The sequence below is a fragment of the Bos javanicus genome, chromosome 2, assembly GCF_032452875.1.
Source record: "Bos javanicus breed banteng chromosome 2, ARS-OSU_banteng_1.0, whole genome shotgun sequence".
Classification (NCBI taxonomy): Eukaryota; Metazoa; Chordata; class Mammalia; order Artiodactyla; family Bovidae; genus Bos; species Bos javanicus.
In genome coordinates this window covers 131,884,817-131,904,857 of record NC_083869.1, presented here as the reverse complement: position 1 = coordinate 131,904,857, position 20,041 = coordinate 131,884,817, and the positions used below count along the sequence as shown (strand labels likewise).

Here is a 20,041-nt window from a genome sequence, read left to right as displayed (position 1 = left end):
CCACTGGCCTTTATTAACCTTACTTCACTCCCCTTGACATTCAGCAGCTGTGTCATTTCCAGACTTCAGCAAAACTAAAAAGGGCCACTTACTACTTTGTACCCGTCATTTCTCAACAGCATCCCCCTGCCCCATCAGCAAAGTACAACAGGGGTCAGATGAAATGTGAGGGCCATGTTTCTCTTTATTTTAGAAATGAGTTGACGTCACATATGAAAAAATACACAGCGTTAAAGGTGGAAAAACAAATATTCCCTAACCCCCCACCCGCTGGTACTCAATGTTCCATCTCCCACTGAGGTAATGCTGTACCATTGTCCGTGGCTTAAAAAAAAAACAAAAAAAACCACCAGAAAGGCAGAAGAAACCCAATCCTATGAAAACCCTCCGACTCTGTTGCCAGGAGTGCAGGGCGCCAGCCTCTCAGTCGGACTTCTCCTTCTCCTTCATGTGCAGGAAGACAACGCTGAAGATGAAGAGCCCGAGCATCATGGAGAAGGCGCTGGCGTAGTAGGGGTAGGCCGAGGGGATGAAGCGCTCGTACTGCGTGTGCTGCAGCGGCCGCACGGACACCTGCGAAGGCAGCAGTGCCGGGCCCTGGCCGCGCGGGGGCGGGGCGCGGGGGCGGAGAGTGCCCAGAGTGGAGGGCGGCAGGAGGGGGCTTACCTGAGTGGAGGAGTACAGGTGCGTGTAGCCTAGCCGGTTGTAATCCACTTTGAACTGGAACACACCGTACACGTCAGGCAACTTGAACTGGACGCTGTATTTGCCACCTGGGGAAGAGCCAAGACATACAGCCAGGAGGGGCTTCCTGGGCCATCGGTGAGCTGCTCGAGAGCCAGACAGAGGCAGGGATGGGCTTCCAGAGCTGTCTCTCGCAAGAGCTGCGCTTACCTTTCCTCTTCAAGAAGGTCCTCACAAAAGGATCGATGCGGACAAACTCCAGCTGGATGTCATCGCCATCAAAGGGGACCCACTTGCCATCTGAGAGCTGTTCAATGACGATGCTGTACTCCTGAGACAAGCAGCTGGGGTAAGCCCGGTAGCCAGTGACTGGCAGGACAGCCTCGTCTTCAGCTGCACTGAATCCCCTCGTGATTCGGGCAGGAGCCCCCCACCCCCAAAGTGGAGACGCAGCCAGCCGGCCCAGCCCTCTGACCTGCCCGCGGGAGCCTGCACCGAACAGTGCTCTCTCTGAGCGCACTGGCACGCCTGAGCGGCCCTGCTTCCAGTCGCCACGCGAGCCTTTCCTGACTGATTCTCCAGACCCCACTCAATGTGAATTCTACTCCCAGCAGAGTAAACCAGTAAAGCCTCTCCCCGCTCTGCGTTCCCACAGCAAAAGCACACCTCCTCCACAGAAGGCCACCTGTGACGGTGAGTTACATGCCAGGCTCTCTGCACCTGAGCTGACTTCTTAGGGTGAAGATGAACTTATTCACCTCGTTTAGGCGCTTCAGGCCCAGCACGCAAGTGTTGAGTGCTTTTGAGCGGAATCAACTTGGCCCAAACCCAGGGGCCCTCCAGCGCCAGGCTCTTACCACTAGGTCAGTGACGGTGTAGGCGTTGGGTGGCGCTGTCTCGCCCACCCGATGATGGGACACGGGCCCCACCCGGAGGACCCCCTCCTCCTTGAACACCCAGCGGGAAAGGGCCACAGCCAGCTCGTAGTTGCCAGTCTGGGAATACCTGCAGAAGGAGAAACGGAGAGGCTGCAGCCAGGGACCAACTTCCCTCCAGCGGTGCCTGGTAAACCAGTCACCAGGCACCAGACAGACCACACCCAGCCAGGCCCTGCCTGAAGGCCACACACGTCTGGGATCCTGCTCAAGGGGAACACGGGAAAGGATGACAGGCGTGACACGCTGCTCTGGGTGTCACCTACACGACAGGTGCACAGCTACCAAAACATCAGTGACAGGAGATAGTGAAGGACAGGGAGGCCTGGTGTGCTGCAGTCCACGGAGTCGCACAGTCAGACGCGACTCAGTGACTAAACCACCACCACCACCACCACCACCACCACAACATCTCCAGATAAATCATTACTACTATGAACAGTCTAGATTGCCAACAGAAGCGATAAAGTGACAAAGTCTTCAAAAAAGCACCTGAAGATACTCAGCCTCCAACACTTTTAGCTAAAAGGCTCCCTCCTCCCAGTCCACACAGACCTACCCCTTGCCCCACGCCCCCGCGTTTACCTCTGGGAGCCGGGTGCAGCCTTCTGCACTGCTGAGTTGAAGAAGGCGTCGCTGAAGAAGTCAAGGGAGCCGCTGAAGATGACCCGGGCGTTGTTCCGGGCCTGCAGCCCTGCGATGAGAAGGGTGTTCTTCCCCACGGCGTGCGGGTACTGGTGGCAACACGAGGCCGTCAGCCAGGAGGGCCGAGACCACCCCCTGCTGCCGCCCTCACCCTGCCCACCCACTCCTCATCCCACCACCAAGGGGGCTCTCCTGCTTGCTGCTCACTTTCGGATAAAAAGTGCTGCCCCAGGCCCAGGAGCGGGAGGCCTCGAGGCTGCAAAGGCCCTCACCTGGGTGATGGGTTTATCCGGGAAGAAGGAGTAAGAGGTGGAAGAGCCCGTCAGGATGTCCAGCACCAAAGGATTGTCAGGGTCGGCCACCATACTGGAGAAGGAAAGGAGAACTGCCCAACTCTGACCCCCAAGAACTGAGCCCAAAGGACTGGGGTCCCCCAGGAGCCACTCCTTCACAGGAATTCATCACACTTCCTAAAAGCCAAACCCTGAGCCCTCCTCTTGCTGTGACGATGGAATCTGACTCAGTGTCACATTTAATCTCACCCACGTGCTCCAGGGGAAAGAAAGCCTCCCGACAAAAGAGCTCCCTTCTTCCCCCAGGATTCTGCCAGCCTCTCCTGCTCACTCACCCCACGCCCCGAAAGAGGATGGGATTCAGAGATGATTTCCCAACGATGGTGGGGGCCTTCAGCAGGTTCTCTGTGTCGGCCACGATGAGCGTGTGCTGCCCAAGCAGAGGGAAATTGGATCAGGAGAAGGTCCCCCAGCCAGGGGGCCCCTCCCAAGCCCCTCCTGGTTTTGAGGCTGAGCTGGTTACCTGGCCAAGGTCTGAGACGTCATAGTTGTGATGGTCGATGACAGCTGTTTTCTCCTCGTCGAACTCAATCCCACACTCACTGCCCAGCTCTCGGAGAGGGTCGCCTGCACAGACCCGACAGACGCCTGACTGAGCCCTGAAGCTGGGGCCCTGGGCCGAGCAGTGTCCCTCCTGCCAGCATCCTCATGACTCACTCTACTACCAGTCACCCCCAGGCCCTGAGGCCTCACCAAGCCGGGCGCAGCCCCCACGACCCCTGGGCAACAGCATGGTGTTCTGCCTGCGGAGTCAGAATCTAAACTGATAAACCACCACCAGCTGACCCCTCCCTCCGCAAGTACACAGTGATCTTGGTTCTGCACAAAAGCTTGCTTTGAAGCCAAGTACCTCGGGCAAACTTCATCTGGGTGAGTCTGGACTTACAAGGTTTCTCTCCTCTTCATCAACACCCAACCAAGACCCCACCCAACATAGTTTTAAAAACCTACCCACACTGAAGAAGGGAAACGAGTGGCCAGGGGGTGCTCACTAGTGCAGCTGGTGGTTAAGTACAAGGGGTTCGGGATCCCACTCCCCTCTCCCTGCTTCTAAGTGTCTTTGAACATGTCCAAAATAAGAAACAAAAATCTGTTCATCTTCCCTCTTGCCTTCTTTTTTTAAGAGCCGCCAAAAAAAACAAAAGAACAAAAGGAAAAAGCAAAACGAAGGAAAAGAAAAACAGGGGTCCCAGCTCTTAAACAGGACATGCTCCTCACCTCCCTGGCTCTGGTCACGGGAGGTGCAGGAGGGACTGAAGGGTGCTGCAGTGCCCGCCCTCCCTGGCAGGGCTCCCCCCACCTCCCCACCGCGAATGCCCATTTGGCAGCTTCCATGTGTAAAGCTCTCAGCCCCCTGGAGAAACACTGGGAAATGCCACAACCTCCCGGGCCAGACTCACCGATGTCTGAGCTGGCAGCCACCAGGACACTGCCTCCACCGTCGATAAAGGCACTGATGGTCTCCACGTTGATATTTCCTCCAAAATCTGAAAGAAGCACCAGACTCAGGACCCAGAAGGTTCCTCTCGCTGCTCCTCTGACATCTGGGTGGGGAGGGTGACCCACAGGCCGTGCTAAGTCGCTTCAGTCGTGTCCAACTCTTTGTGACCCCACGGACTGTAGCCCGCCAGGCTCCCCTGTCCATGGGATTCTCCAGGCAGGAATACTGGAGTGGGCTGCCATGCCTCCCTCCAGGGGATCTTCCCCACCCAGGGATTGAACATTGGCACATGAGTTCTTAACCAGCTGAGTCACACCAGAGACCAGGCACAACCAATTACAGAATAGCACCCTCTGGGGGCCCAAAGCAAGAGGGACCTCTACCATACACGTCCCGACAGGACAATGTTCCCAGTTCCTCAGTGTGAAGAGCCAAGAATAATGGCTCAAATTCATAAACCTTTAGAAGTACAAATGAAACACTCAAACACCTACCAATTACAGCTGTCAAGTCAGTCATACACATTTCAAGTCACACACGAACTATTCGTCTAGAAGTGCCACGTTTTTTCACTCCCATTTCGTGAAACAACTTGCAGCATATCACCCGCACTTTCCATCAGTACCTTTGTCTTCACTCGAGCCACTCCTGGGCCCCTGGCCGCTCTCCAGAGCCCATCGACCTCACCTCAGTGCGCCCGCCTGAGAAGGGGCGCTCCTGAGCCTCAGGATGTGCAGTCACGTGACCCGGGCAGTGCTCTGCCCGACACGAGAAGTTTCCCCATTAACCCAGGTCCAGCAGTCACAACAGGACCACTTCATACACTGTTTTAAAGTGAGCTCCAAAAAGGCACATGGACTTTCAGCACCTGTAACTGTAAGACCACACCCTTTTCTGGCCAGAGGGTCAGGGGACGGCCATAAGCACCCAGAACTGGCACTGCGGGGGGCCGCAGCAGGCTCGAGTGCTGGGTCGCTCAGTCGTGTCAGATGCTCTGCGACCCCATGGTCTGCAGCCCGCCAGGCTCCTCTGTCCTGGGGATTCTCCAGGCAAGGATACTGGAGTGGGCTGCCAGGCCCTCCTCCAGGGGGTCTTCCCCACCCAGGGACAGAACCCAGGTCTCCCGCATTGCAGGCGGATTCTCTGCCATCTGAGCCGCCAGGGACACCCTCAAGGGCCCTCCCCACAGGCGCCCCTGACGCTCAACACGAAGCAGCGGCTAGAGTGCTCAGTAACTCACCTTTTCGTTACGTGAAAATTGCTTCCTGTGTGCTGAGAAGAAAAGGCAGGACTAGGGGCTGGCGTACATGTGTGCTGGCCAGGGACACGCCAGGCACGTGTGTGTGAGCGAGCGAGCGAGGCATCTGGGGGCACGAGCACCCGGGCACCGAGAACAGCAGGTGCAAGGCCCCGAGGTGGGCGACTCGCCACCAGGGAGGAGCTCAGTGTGACAAAGGGGTGAGGCGCAGCAGAGGGAGCCGGGCACTGCCGCTTCTGTGGGCTCTGTGACAGTGGCCACAGGGGGAGCCACCGAGGGCTCTGAGCAGGAGACCAAGATAATCTCCTTGTACCTTTAAAGGATGGTTCTGGTGGCTATGAGGGGAATCAGGAACAGGGGTGAGGATGGACACAGAGACAGGGGACCACTGCAATCACCCAGGCAGTGAAGAGTGGTGTCTGGACCCCAGCAGTGGAGGGGGAGGAAGCAGGGCAGCCCTGCGCCCCCACGTCGAGGGCCAAGCCTGAAAAGGGAGGCACGAAGGACGGCGCCAAGATCTCTGCCCGAGCAACTGGAAGGCTGGAGGTGCCGTTCACGCCGGCTGGGCACGCAAGTCTGCCCACCACATCCACTGGGCACTTAGAAATGAGCTCACCACGTAAGTCTGTAACGACGCAAACGTGAGAACGGCCCTCTTTTCTGAGCGCTGATTTTCAGGAGAAAGAAAAGCACAGTACCTTACCAATCGACAGAACATCTTAGTCGGGTGGGGGGCGCTCAAGCCCTTACCCCACACCGAGCCATCCACCCAGCCTCCTCCAGAGAGGCCAGGCAAATCCTTACAACGTAAAACAGCTGCTTGGTCCAGCACACGGGTTCCCAGCAAGGTGATTCCGCCACTCAAGGCAATACCCGCAGATGTTTCTTGTCACCAGGGGAAGCAGGCTGCTGCTACCTGGTGGGTAGGCGCTCAGGACACTGCACTGACCAAGACAGTGCCCACAAGACAAAATCATCCAGCCCAAAGTGTCAGGAAGCTTGCTGCTGAAACTCCAGCATAGTGACAGACTAGGAAATTGATGATTTATTGTTGTTTAGTCACTAAGTTGTGTCCAACTCTTTGCAATCCCATGGACTGCAGCACACCAGGCTCCTCTGTCCTCCACTATCTCCCAGAGTTTGCTCAAATCCATGTCCCTTGAGCTGGTGATGCTGCCTAACCATCTCATCCTCCGTCGTCCCCTTCTTCAATATTTCCCAGCATCAGGGTCTTTCCAACGAATCAGCTCTTCGCATCAAATAGCCAAAGTATTGGAGTTTCAGCTTCATCATCAGTCCTTCCAATGAATATTCAGGACTGATTTCCTTTAGGATGGGCTGGTTGGATCTCCTTGCAGTCCAAGGGACTCTCAAGAGTCTTCTGCAACACCACGGTTCAAAAGCATTAATTCTTCAGACCTCAACTTTCTTTATGGTCCAACTCTCACTTCCGTATGAATGAAACTGAGATACCTGGGCTTAACTCCAGGCATCATGCCTTGAAAACCCAGTGAACAGTATGAAAAGGCAGAAAGATATGACACTGAAAGATGAACTACCCAGGTCAGGAGGTCCCAATATGCCACTGGAGAAGAATGGGAAAATAGCTCCAGAAGGAATAAAGAGGCTGAGCCAAAGTGGAAACATCCAGTTGTGGATATGTCTGGTGGTGAAAGGAAAGTGCGATGCTGTAAAGAGCAATACTGCATAGGAACTAGAATGTTAGGTCCATGAATCAAGGTAAATTGGAAGTGGTTAAACAGGAGATGACAAGAGTGAACATCGACATTATAGGAGTCAGTGAACTAAAATGGACAGGAATGGGCAAATTTAACTCAGATACCCATTATATCTACTACTGTGGACAAGAATCCCTTAGAAGAAGTGGAGTAGCCCTCATAGTCAACAAGAGTCTGAAATGCAGTACTAGGGTACAAACTCAAAAACGACAGAATGATCTCTGTTCGTTTCCAAAGCAAACCATTCAATATCATGGTAATTCAAGTCTATATTCCAACCACTAATGTCAAAGAAACTGAACAGTTCTATGAAGATCTACAAGACCTTCTAAAACTAAAACCAAAAAATGATATCCTTTTCATCATAGGGGACTGAAATGCAAAAGTAGTAAGTCAAGAGACACTTGGAGGAGTAACAGGCAAGTTTGGCCTTGGAGTACAAAATGAAGCAGGGAAAAGGCCAACAGTTTTCTCAAAAGAATGCAGTACTCATAGCAAACATCCTCTTCCAACAACATGAGACAACTCTACACATGGACATCACCAGATGGTCAATACCGAAATCAGACTAATTTATATTTTTTGCAGTCGAAGTTGGAGAAGCTCTATACGGTGAGCAAAAACAAGACCGGGAGCTGAGATCATGAACTACTTATTGCAAAATTCAGACCTAAATTGAAGAAAAGTAGGGAAAACCACTACACCATTCAGATATGACCAAAATCAAATCCCTTACACTTATACAGTAGAAGTGACAAACAGATTCAAAGGATTAGATCTAATAGAGTGCCTGAAGAACTATGGATGGAGGTTCGTGACACTGTACAGGAGGCGGTGATCAAAACCATCCCCAAGAAAAAGAAATGCAAAAAGGCAAAATGGTTGTCTAAGAAGGCCTTTCAAATAGCTAAGAAAGAACAGTAAAAGTCCAAGCAGAAGAGGAAAGTTACGCCCATCTGAATGCAGAGTCCAAAGAATAGCGAGAAGAGAGAAGAAAGCCTTCCTCAGTGATCAATGCAAAGAGATAGAGGAAACAATAGAATGGAGACTAGAGATCTCGTCAAGAAAACTAAGAGACACCAAGGGAACATTTCATGCAAAGATGGGCACAATAAAGGACAGAAATGGTATGGACCCAACGGAAGCAGAAGATATTAAAAAGAGTTCACAAAAATACACGGAAAAACTATACAAAAAAGATCTTCATGACTCAGATAACCAGGATGGTGTGATCACTCACCTAGAGCCAGACATCCTGGAGTCCAAAGTCAAGTGGGTCTCAAAAAGCATTACTACCAACAGGGAATGCCAACTAGTACAGCCACTATGGAGAACAGTGTGGAGATTCCTTAAAAAACTGGAAATGGAACTGCCTTATGATCCAGCAATCCCACTGCTGGGCATACACACCAAGGAAACCAGAAGGGAAAGAGACACGTGTACCCCAATGTTCATCGCAGCACTGTTTATAATAGCCAGGACATGGAAGCAACCTAGATGTCCATCAGCAGATGAATGGATAAGAAAGCTGTGGTACATATACAGAATGGAGTATTACTCAGCCATTAAAAAGAATACATTTGAATCAGTTCTAATGAGGTGGATGAAACTGGAGCCTATTATACAGAGTGAAGTAAGCCAGAAAGAAAAACACCAATACAGTATACTAACGCATATATATGGAATTTAAAAAGATGGTAACAATAACCCTGTGTACGAGACAGCAGAAGAGACACTGATGTATAGAACGGTCTTTTGGACACATGGGAGAGGGAGAGGGTGGGATGATTTGGGAGAATGGCATTGAAATACGTATAATATCATATATGGAACGAGTCGCCAGTCCAGGTTCGATGCACGATACTGGATGCTTGGGGCTGGTGCACTGGGACGACCCAGAGGGATGGTATGGGGAGGGAGGAGGGAGGGGGGTGGAGGGTTCAGGATGGGCAACACACGTATACCTGTGGTGGATTCATTTCGATATCTGGCAAAACCAATACAATATTGTAAAGTTTAAAAATAAAATAAAATTAAAAAATAAATAAAAAGCATTACTACCAACAAAGCTAGTGGAGGTGATAGAATTCCAGCTAAGTTATTTCAAATCCTAAAAGATGATGCTGTGAAAGTGCTGCACTCAATATGCCAGCAAATTTGGAAAACTCAGCAGTGGCCACAGGACTGGAGAAGGAAAGTTTTCATTCCAATCCCAAAGAAAGGCAATGCCAAAGAATGCTCAAACTACCGCACAATTGCACTCATCTCACACGCTAGTAAAGTAATGCTCAAAATTCTCCCAGCCAGGCTTCAGCAATACATGAACTGAGACGTTCCAAATGTTCAAGGTGGATTAAGAAAAGGCAGAGGAACCAGAGATCAAATTGCCAACATCTGTTGGATAACAGAAAAAGCAAATTCCAGAAAAACATCTACCTCTGTTTCACTGACTACACTAAAGCCGAAGACTGTGTGGATTACCACAAACTGCGGAAAATTCTTAGAGATGGGAATACCAGACCACCTTACCTGCCTCCTGAGAAATCTGTATGCAGGTCAAGAAGCAAAAGTGAGATCCAGACATGGAACAACAGACTGGTTCCAAATCAGGAAAGGACTAAGTCAAGGCTGTATATTGTCACCCTGCTTATTTAACTTCTATTCAGAGTACATCATGAGAAATGTCAGGCTGGATGAAGCACAAGCTGGAATCAAGACTGCTGGGAGAAATAGCAATAACCTCAGATATGCAGATGACATCACTGTTATGGCAGAATGCGAAGAGGAACTATAGAGCCTCTTGATGAAAGTGAAAGAGGAGAGTGAAAAAGCTGGCTTAAAACTCAACATTCAAAAAACTCCTGATCATGGCATCTGGTCCCATCACTTCATGGCAAATAGATGGGGAAACAATGGAAACAGTGACAGACTTTATTTTTTTAGGCTCCCAAATCACTGCAGATGTTGACTGCAGCCCTGCAATTAAAAGACGCTTTCTCCTTAGAAGAAAAAGTATGACAAACCTAGACAGCATGTTGAAAAGCAGAGACATCACTTCGTCAACAAAGGTCCATCTAGTCAAGGGTAATGGTTTTTCCATTAGTCATGTACAGATGTGAGAGCTGGACCATAAAGAAGGCTGGGCACTGAAGAATTGATGCTTTTGAACTGTGGTGTTGGAGAAAACTCTTAAGAGTCTCCTGGACTGCAAGGAGATCAAACCAGTTGATCTTAAATCAATCTTGAATATTCATTGGAAGGACTGAGGCTGCAGCTGAAGCTCTAATACTTTGGCCACCTGATGTGAAGTGCCGACTCACTGGAAAAGGCCCTGATGCTGGGAAAGACTGAAGGCAGAGGAGAAGGGGACGACAGAGGATGATGGTTAGATGGCATCACTGACTCGATGGACTTAAGTTTGAGTAAACTCTGGGAGTTGGTGATGGACAGGGAGGCCTGGCATGCTGCAGTCCACGGGGTCACAGAGAGTCAGACACGACTGAGTGATTGAAGAACAACAAATCCAGGCAACCCCTTCACCTTTCTAAGCCCGTTTCCCCATCTATAAAACAAGGACCCAGTGTTTCCCGGGTACAGAGGACAGGCTAAGGATCCTTCTCCTGTAGCCATTACTGCACGTGCCTTCAGAGCTTCCAGATCCCAGAAGAGCAAGGAACCAACTGACACGTGGAGGAGGCAACCAGGCCAGGTTCCTCACACCTAAGAGGACCTAGTAGTCACAGTACCACAGAAGGGCACTCAGAGCCTTTATCCTGGACACGACTTATCCTGAACACCCCCGACCTCCAGAACATGCTAGCCTTTTCCCTAGGGGTGTCTGAGATGGTTTCCCTCAAGATCGGTCCCCACCCTGCAAGAGGCAGAAAAGCTGACCACAAAGATGCCAGGCAGGGCTTCAAATAACACTGAATCTCAGAGACATTATTCCATTTGTTTTCCCTACTTTCTCCATCAAGAATGGTCACAGTTCAATACTGGCCTTAACACTTCTCTCAACCAGCTCATCTCCTCTTTTAAGAGGATGCCTCAGGTCCAAAGCCTTCAGCAGGTCAAGAATCAGCTAGAACTTGACAGCACTGCATTCATTCTGTTTATATTTTCCTCCACAGAAATCAAACGATGGTAGAGTACTGGCTTTCCATCTTCAGTGGTGACAAGGGGTTCATTACTAGTTTTCTTTTAAACTGGGTTTTTTTTAAAGCAGATCAATTTGAAGAAAAACATTACTATCACAAATATGGAAAGTGGTAAAGATCGCGAAGTGGGTACGGAAATGACCCCGATTTCTGAAGCAGTATCTTAGGCTCTGCCGTTTCTCCCACTCACAGCAGCCAACCTCAGCCTCCTCAGCCCACCTCTGCCACTTCCCTCCCCCTCAGTGACCGTTCTAAGCACAACTCAGACAGTCCCTCCACTCCATCTTGGGCGTTCTGACATGTGGCTTGGGAACTCATTTCAAGTCCTTATTTTTATTTCCTCACAGGTTGAAAGACTCCTCAAGGGCAGGCTCTGTCACTACTCAGTACTGCTTTCAGAGTTCCAACACAGCAATCCAGCAAACACCACTTAACCTGCTAAAGGCATCATTCGCCTGCCTAGCCAACTTGAAGATTTTAATGCACAACTGAACTTGCCTCTGAAAAGCCAGTTCCAAAGGCACATGTTACTGGGGCGTTGGGAGCACCTCACCAAGTAATGGGAACCTAGGGAAAAATACATCAGGGGTTTGGCAGATCCCAATCTCACATGAACCACAGAAAAGAAAGTCGATGCCAGTGAAGAGACAGCCTTCCTAAGCTTCATGAGCTGAACAGAGAGATGGCAGTCCTGACTTACCCCGGACAGGGACAACTTGTGTCCTCTGAGAAAAAGATAAACTGAAGCCACTAAAGAAGAGAATGACTAGGATGCTCACTGAAAAAGCACAACAAAGAGGGAAACAGCCAAAGAACTGGGGATATTTAGTCTGGAGAAGAAACAACCGAATAACTCAGGACCTGATCATGCAAAGGCTATGCCTCTAAGCAAAATAAGCATTAGACCTATTCTCTTAGGCCCTGGGGAGTATCAGAAACCCTTTTCCTCCTTGCCCCAATAAACAAAGCAGGAAGTAGGAGACAAATTTCAGCTTAATACATGATTTTCTTAACAGAGTTGTACAGTGGCAGACTGAAATAAAATAGTAAGCTAAAATAGTAAGCTGTCACAGGAATGCCAACTGGAAAATCTAGTGAAGATGTTCGTTTGGTTCAACAACTAGTCTTCTGCTAAGCCCTGGATATATGCACCCAGCCTCAAATAGGGGTTTGGACTAGGTAATCACTAAAGGTTATTCTCAGCCTAACTAGGACTCCATCTGAATTCTCAGGATCAACTACCACCAATGCCCCTTTACAGAAAATCATACTTATGGTACAGCCATGTTCTTTCCAGACAGGCAAACCTAAGGGGGCGGGGGGCGCAACGGTGAAGGAACTGTTCATCTTTCTTATCAGGCCCTTTAATGGAGAAAACCCACTTCTCAGAGTAGCAGAGCCAGGAGTTCTAAGGTCTGCAACAACACTTGATCCCAGTCTTTAGCTCTGTCTTCTGGTAAGGACATATCGTCTCCTAAGCCCAGAGTGAAGTGAAGTGAAATGAAAGTCACTCAATCGTGTCCGACTCTTTGTAACTCCATGGACTATAGAACCTATGGAATTCTCCAGGCCAGAATACTGGAGTGGGTAGCCTTTCCCTTCTCCAGGGGATCTCCCAACCCAAGTCTCCCGCATTGCAGGTGGATTCTTTACCAGCTCAGCCACAAGGGAAGCCCAAGAATACGGGAGTGGGTAGTCTATCCCTTCTCCAACAGATCTTCCTGACCGAGGAATCGAACCGTCTTCTGCATTTCAGGCAGATTCTTTACCAACTGAGCGTTAGCATTTCTCTTCTCTGGGAGCAGCAGCGCCCAGGGCTGGCGACCCATTCCATCCCAGGAATGCCCACGATCCTAAAGAAAGCTGATAAATCAGAGTTCTGGGGCGACCCGCAGCCCTTACCTTCTACCGAAGGGGAGAAGATGATGAGATTGTCATAAAGAAACTCCCCGTACTTAATGAGGGACAGGCTGGGGTCATCTGCGGTCTTGAATGTGAGTACAAAGCCGCGATCTGGAAAAAGAGAATGAGGGAGCTGAGGCAGATAGGAAGCAAAGAGAAACCACCAATGCAGAGACCATGACCGTCCTGCCCCCGTCCCCCCACCAGCCCCCTGGCGGCAGGTCAGACCTGGAAGGCCAGCTCGGGTGAGAGGGAGAGGGGTCGGTGTCTCCGGGCTCAGGGACCTTGCCAATCCATCGGGCCCCAATCTCACCCTTCAGGCTCCGGAAGAAAAGCGAATGCGTCTCCCGGAGGTTGAGGTTGTCCAGCAGTACCAAGGTGCGGGGACCGCTGGCGCCGGCCAGGCCAAGCAAAGGCAGCAGCAGCAGCCACCAGCCGGAACACAAACGAGCCGCGCGGGGCGCCATCTTCCTGCTCCAAAGAAACCAGGCGCCTGGGCACCGGAAGTGCCCCTTCCACGGTCGCCCAATCGTGGCTCGTTGTCTTGGAGTATCACCCGGAAGTGATTCGAAAACGCCAGCGCCGGGCGTCCGGAACCTCTGTTTGGACCGCGAGGCGCGAGGAACCCGGCCGGAAGTGTCCCTGAGAGAGGCGGATTCTGGGCACGCTATTGGTGAAAGCGGCGCGCGGTCCCGCCCCCCCCGAGAGGAAAAAGCTCAATCCTAGAGAGACAGCTCTGCGGCCGCGGCCAGTCAGTAGGGCCGAGAGCCCTTGGGTTCCGCCCATTGCCGGCTCCCGCCGGAGTCGCGGCCGGCTCCCGCCTCCTCATCCGATTGGTCCTGGACTGGGCCGCGGCGTTCGGGTCAGGGTCCGGGCTGGATGTTTGCTGGCCCGGGACAGGTTCGACTGGAGCCAGGCCCCACTTCCACTCTCTGCAGGGAGGAGATGGTTGGAAAAAGGCCGGGGACGGGTCGCGGGCGTGGGGGCTGCGGGAAGAGGGCCGGAATCTCTCCCGCTGCTCACGGGCGCAGGGCCTTGGCGCGGGCGCGGCCCACCCGCAGGCCGGAGGCAGTGTGGACTAGGCGTACATTCAGAACCTCTAGCTGGGCGCATGCTCGCACCAGCCCTGTAACCTGGGCGCTCCTCCGGTTTCCAGGCTGCTTCTCCTGGTGGCTCAGAGGGTAGAATCTGCCTGCAGTGCGGGATACCTAGGTTCGATCCCTGGGTCGGGAAGATTCCCCTGGAGAAGGAAATTGCAACTCACTCCAGTATTCTTGCCTGGAGGCTTCCATGAACAGAAGAGCCTGGCGAGCTGCAGTCCATGGAGTCGCAAAGAGTTGGCTGAGCGACTTTCAGGGTAACTTTTGGGGGCTTCCCTTGTAGCTCCGTCGGTAAAGAATCCACCTACAATGCAGGAGACCCAGGTTTGTAACCTACGTCAGGAAGATCTGGAGAAGGAAATGGCAACCCACTCCAGTACCTTTCCTGGAGAATCTCCATGGGCAGAGGAGCCTGGCGGGCTGGCCCCACACCCCTTCTGAACTGACAGAGGGCAGCCAGCTCTCCTCAGACCACCACGGGTCTAAGTAAAAGCAACCACAAACTGCTGCTCCTTCACAAGGACACTGTTCCCCATACAGACCTGATTTTGCATTCTCTTGCTCAAAGGGTGCACTGCAGCCTGCCTCCCCTTAGGCTGATCTCTGGGTTTCCTAAGCACCTTCTGCCCTGGCTTCTCCAGAACATGAGCTCCTTGGCCCAGGCAAGTAGCTTGGGGCAGGTACCACAGTAGTTAATACAAGATATGAAGGGGAGGACTGGAGAAGTAACAGCACCTGCTACACAGCAGGAACTCTACACACTATCTCATTTAACCTTCACAGTAACCCTGTGAGGGCTTCCCTGATAGCTCCGTTGGTAAAGAATCCGCCTGCAATGCAGGAGACCCCGGTTCAATTCCTGGGTCAGGAAGACCTGCTGGAGAAGGGATAGGCTACCCACTCCAGTATTCTTGGGCTTCCCTGGTGGCTCAGCTGGTAAAGAATCCGCCTGCAATGCGGGAGACCTGGGTTTGATCCCTGGGTTCGAAGATCCCCTGGAGATTGCACAAAGAACTCTCTACACTATCTCATTTAACCTTCACAATAACCCTGTGGGGTTGGTATTATCCCCATTTCACAGATGCTCAGTGTGAAATGAGGCTCAGGACAGCACCAAAGCCTTTTCCCTCAGACTGGGCCCCTCCCACATAGCAGGCCTGGGATACAATGGGCAAGGGGATGGGTCAGTCTTAGGCAACTGGGATGGCCTGGATTCATTTCTAGCGATGTTAGCACGCACGGTTCCAACACAGCCCCTGAGGGCATCAAGACCTGGGTCTTCTCTGGACCTCAGCCAGATGTGGCCCCTATTTCCCAGAACAAGGAGTCTGCTCTCCTGGGTCACAGATCCTTCAAGAATCTAACACCGGTTCACATTTATATGCTCTCTGCTGAAAAAGCTGCACTTATACTCAAAATTGCAGGGAGTTGCAGAGACCTGGAGCCTGCAGGCTGTTAAGAACCCCTGCTCCAGGCTTCCCTGGTGGCTCAGTGGTTAAGGATCGGACTGCCAATGTAGGGGACACCGGACAGATCCCTGGTCCAGGAAGATGCCACATGCCACAGAGCCACTAAGCCCATGAACCACAACTACTGAAGCCCGTGTGCCCAGAGCCCTGCTCTGCTACAGAAATCACCACAATAAGCCTGTGCATCGCAACGAAGAGGAGCCTCCACTCACCCCAACTAGAGAAAGCCCGTGTGCAGCAGCGAAGACCCAGCACAGCCAAAAGTAAACACAAACGTACATACATACACAAAAGAAGCCCTGCTCCAAAAGAGCTTCCCCAAGGAGGCCAGGGAGGGGCCGTGGGGACGCTGTCCGAGGACCAGAGAAGAGCAGTCGTCGGTAAAAGGCAGTTTATTAGGGCAGCTTAATGTGGAATGGCCTCCCGTGGGCCGCAGACCAGCTGCTCCAGGACCCCTGGGCCCGCCCCACAGGGCTTCCCCCCCAAGTGGGGCCTACTGGACAGAGGAAGAGTGTTCAACTGCCAAGGTGCTGATCTTGATCCACGTGGAAGCCGCAGGACTCTGCAGGATGCTGATGAAGGCCTGGAGGCAGAGCTGAGGTTTCTGAACCCAGGAAGGCACGGAACCGCACTGGTGGGCACAGCGGTGGGCCGATGGGAACACTGGTGTGGCGTGGGGAGCAGTTATCTCCAAGGATGGTCCAGGCTCCGAGGGGCTCACACCCTGGGCAGAGTGGGCTCTCTGGGTAGCAGGGAGGGGAGTGAGCCTTCCCAGGGACAGGCCCCCTTGGGTGCCCCAGTCACTGTTGGGGGCAGGCGGGAGGAGGCCTGGCTGGAGCTGCCCTGGGGGGCCTGGCGGTCTCACGGGAGCCCAAGGGCAGGGCGGCAGCCGGCAGTGTGTTCACAGAGGCTCACCGCCAAAGCTGCTTTTGCTTTTCTTACGCTTGGCCTTGGTGAAGGGGATGTCGAGGGACTCGAGGCGGAAGGGCCGAGGCTGGGGCATTTCCGGGGCCTGGGCAGGTGGGATGGCAGAGCCGCCACCGAGCGGGGAGCTGAGGCCTGGTGGGGAGCTGTGGTGTGCTGCGGAAAAGCACAGAAGGGAGACACGCTGTTGGCCAGGATGCGGGGGGTGGAGAGGAAAGACTGTGTGTGGGGTACAGAGTCTGGTCCCCCCGCCCCAGCCAGAGGCCCTGGGACCCCAGGCTCTGAGAGCTGCTCTGGCTGAGGCCTTGGGCCCAGCACTGCATCTCTGCCCAAAGGGTCTGGTCTGGGCGCATGAATTTTCAAGCCTCAGACTGTGCAGCCTGGGGTGTCAAGCCAGACAAGCCTGCTGCAAAACCCTGCTCCGTCACTTCATGGGAGGGTAACCTTGGGGAGCTGCTTCTCTCAGCCTCGGTTTCCTCATCTGCAACATGGGCACGATGCCAGGTACTCATGGGATGTGAGTTTCTTCACGGTCCAGCTTTCCTCTCCTTACTCCTCACCTCCACCCACTCTGTCTCTCAAACAACCTCAGGACAGATCTGAGGTTTGCTTTTTAATTGGTATTGGACTGGAAGCCCAGTGTCTTTGGTTTCAGTTTTAAGAGCAAAGCGGCTTTCAGCTCTTGCTTGTAAAATCGTGTTTTCTTTTGTGGTCCCGACTGCCCTGCTTTGGGAATGAGTCGCCATCTGAGGAAGCTGGTGAGGAACTGACCGAGTCCTGGGCAAGCCCAGGCTGGGACCCCGGCCACGTGCTAAGGGCCTGCTGTGTGTCAGGAAGACAGAGGATCCAACTTGGCACCTCGCCCCCCAGGAAATGGAGGGGGACAGGAGATGGGGGGCACTCCCCACCTCGTCTCACCGATCACAGGAGGAGGCAGCTCCCCTCAGTTTACAGTGGAGGAAACAGGCTCAGAGAGGGAAAGGGGTTCCTGGCCCGGCCTGTGTGACTCCAGAGCGCTCAGGGAGGGGCTGGAGGGCAGGAGGCAGGCGTGATGCTCACCCAGGCTCTTCATGGGGTCCGTGCCCAGGATCTGGCTGGCCCGCTTGGGCCGGAAGTAGTTACTGGCTATGTTCTCACTGTCACTGCGACTGAGCATCAGCCTGTAGCGGTCCTCTTCCTGCCGAGATTCCAAGTCCTCCAGGTCAGGACCCCTTGTTTGTGCACTTCCTGTACCCTGTGCCCTGACCCGAGGCGGTTCTGCGGGCTCTGCCGGCCTGAGCGGCGGGCTGCCCTGAACCTCACTGCCCACGTTGTGGTACCCTCCACTCCAGACCCTAACTCCTGCGGTGGGATCCAGGCAGCTCAGGCAGCAAGGAGGCTGGCCGTCTCCAGTCTACACACGCTCCTCCCCACCCCCACCTTGGGACAGGAAGCACCTTATTCCTCCTGCAGTGCTCAAAACCAGGCCCATCGGGGGCAAGGCAGATACTACATCCCCCACACCCAGGACACACACTCATATAACAGTGCGCAGCTCACGAGCTCACGTATGATCATTAGAGCTGGGGTCCAGGACACATACTCATGTAACAGTGTGCAGCTCACGAGCTCACGCATGATCATTAGAGCTGGGGTCCAGGACACACACTCATATAACAGTGCGCAGCTCACGAGCTCACGCATGATCATTAGAGCTGGAGTCCAGGACACACACTCATATAACAGTGCGCAGCTCACGAGCTCACGCATGATCATTAGAGCTGGAGTCCAGGACACACACTCATATAACAGTGCGCAGCTCACGAGCTCACGCATGATCATTAGAGCTGGGGTCCAGGACACACACTCATATAACAGTGCGCAGCTCACGAGCTCACGCATGATCATTAGAGCTGGGGTCCAGGACACACACTCATATAACAGTGCGCAGCTCACGAGCTCACGCGTGATCATTAGAACTGGGGTCCAGGACACACACTCATATAACAGTGCACAGCTCACGAGCTCACGCGTGATCATTAGAACTGGAGTCCAGGATACATACTCATATAACAGTGCGCAGCTCACGAGCTCACGTATGATCATTAGAGCTGGGGTCCAGGACACACACTCATAACAGTGCGCAGCTCACGAACTCACGCATGATCATTAGAACTGGAGTCCAGGATACACACTCATATAACAGTGTGCAGCTCACGAGCTCACGTATGATCATTAGAACTGGAGTCCAGGACACACACTCATATAACAGTGTGCAGCTCACGAGCTCACGCATGATCATTAGAGCTGGAGTCCAGGATACATACTCATATAACAGTGCGCAGCTCACGAGCTCACGTATGATCATTAGAGCTGGGGTCCAGGACACACACTCATAACAGTGCGCAGCTCACGAACTCACGCATGATCATTAGAACTGGAGTCCAGGATACACACTCATATAACAGTGTGCAGCTCACGAGCTCACGCATGATCATTAGAACTGGAGTCCAGGACACACACTCATATAACAGTGTGCAGCTCACGAGCTCACGCATGATCATTAGAGCTGGAGTCCAGGATACATACTCATATAACAGTGCGCAGCTCACGAGCTCACGTATGATCATTAGAACTGGAGTCCAGGACACACACTCATATAACAGTGCGCAGCTCATGAGCTCACGCATGATCGTTAGAACTGGAGTCCAGGGCACATACTCATATAACAGTGCGCAGCTCATGAGCTCACGTATGACCATTAGAACTGGAGTCCAGGACACACACTCATATAACAGTGTGCAGCTCACGAGCTCACGCATGATCATTAGAGCTGGGGTCCAGGACACACACTCATATAACAGTGCGCAGCTCACGAGCTCACGCATGACCATTAGAACTGGAGTCCAGGACACACACTCATATAACAGTGCGCAGCTCACGAGCTCACGCATGATCATTAGAGCTGGGGTCCAGGACACACACTCATATAACAGTGCGCAGCTCACGAGCTCACGTATGACCATTAGAACTGGAGTCCAGGACACACACTCATATAACAGTGCGCAGCTCACGAGCTCACGTATGACCATTAGAACTGGAGTCCAGGACACACACTCATATAACAGTGCGCAGCTCACGAGCTCACGTATGATCATTAGAACTGGAGTCCAGGACACACACTCATATAACAGTGCGCAGCTCACGAGCTCACACATGATCATTAGAACTGGAGTCCAGGACACACACTCATATAACAGTGCGCAGCTCACGAGCTCACACGTGATCATTAGAGCTGGGGTCCTCTAACACTTGTCACCAAGCCCTAGTGCTTTTCACTGCTGCCGTGGATCTGTTTTCTTCAGCCCGAACCTCTTCCTTCAGGGAACTACCCTTCACCCACTGGACATGGTCATGGTAGGTTATGCATTCAGGGCACCCCAGCCGCAGCAGCA

The 20,041-nt window shown here is 52.6% G+C and overlaps 2 protein-coding genes and 1 long non-coding RNA gene across 6 annotated transcripts in view; 1 reads left to right on the top strand and 2 right to left on the bottom strand.

The window, feature by feature from the left end:
• Positions 1-166: 166 nt before the first annotated feature.
• Positions 167-13,672, bottom strand: DDOST (dolichyl-diphosphooligosaccharide--protein glycosyltransferase non-catalytic subunit). Its single transcript, XM_061394355.1, has 11 exons — positions 13,428-13,672; positions 13,115-13,225; positions 4,018-4,104; positions 3,081-3,184; positions 2,893-2,987; positions 2,537-2,630; positions 2,205-2,353; positions 1,542-1,689; positions 895-1,015; positions 667-773; positions 167-573 (listed from the first exon to the last, which is right to left on the bottom strand). Exons 1-11 carry the CDS (start codon positions 13,579-13,581, stop codon positions 424-426), a joined length of 1,320 nt encoding a protein of 439 aa, XP_061250339.1. The 5' UTR covers positions 13,582-13,672; the 3' UTR covers positions 167-423.
• On the top strand, positions 3,184-12,179 carry LOC133234155 (uncharacterized). The gene is made up of 2 exons (XR_009732047.1): positions 3,184-3,487; positions 3,742-12,179. It is a non-coding gene; the product is annotated as an uncharacterized LOC133234155 (long non-coding RNA).
• Positions 13,673-16,060: 2,388 nt separating the features above from the next.
• KIF17 (kinesin family member 17) overlaps positions 16,061-20,041 on the bottom strand; it is a 52,680-nt gene continuing 48,699 nt past the window's right edge. For all 4 annotated transcript variants that reach the window (XM_061394260.1, XM_061394271.1, XM_061394281.1 and 1 more), the window contains exons 15-16: positions 17,667-17,784; positions 16,061-16,763 (exon numbers count right to left, since the gene is read on the bottom strand). In XM_061394260.1, coding sequence (XP_061250244.1) covers positions 16,585-16,763; positions 17,667-17,784 — 297 coding nt within the window. In that variant the 3' untranslated portion in view covers positions 16,061-16,584. The remainder of the gene's footprint in view (positions 16,764-17,666; positions 17,785-20,041) is intronic.

What these genes read in the sequence shown, in the direction of transcription:
- DDOST (XM_061394355.1), bottom strand. Translation starts at nt 13,581, where the DNA reads ATGGCGCCCCGCGCGGCTCGTTTGTGTTCCGGCTGGTGGCTGCTGCTG. An exon ending in GCTGCACCCGGCTCCCAGAG is followed by an intron (nt 1,690 to 2,204) that starts GTAAACGCGGGG and finishes CTCCTTCTGCAG; the next exon opens with GTATTCCCAGACTGGCAACT. An exon ending in ACCTGTACTCCTCCACTCAG is followed by an intron (nt 574 to 666) that starts GTAAGCCCCCTC and finishes CTGCCTTCGCAG; the next exon opens with GTGTCCGTGCGGCCGCTGCA.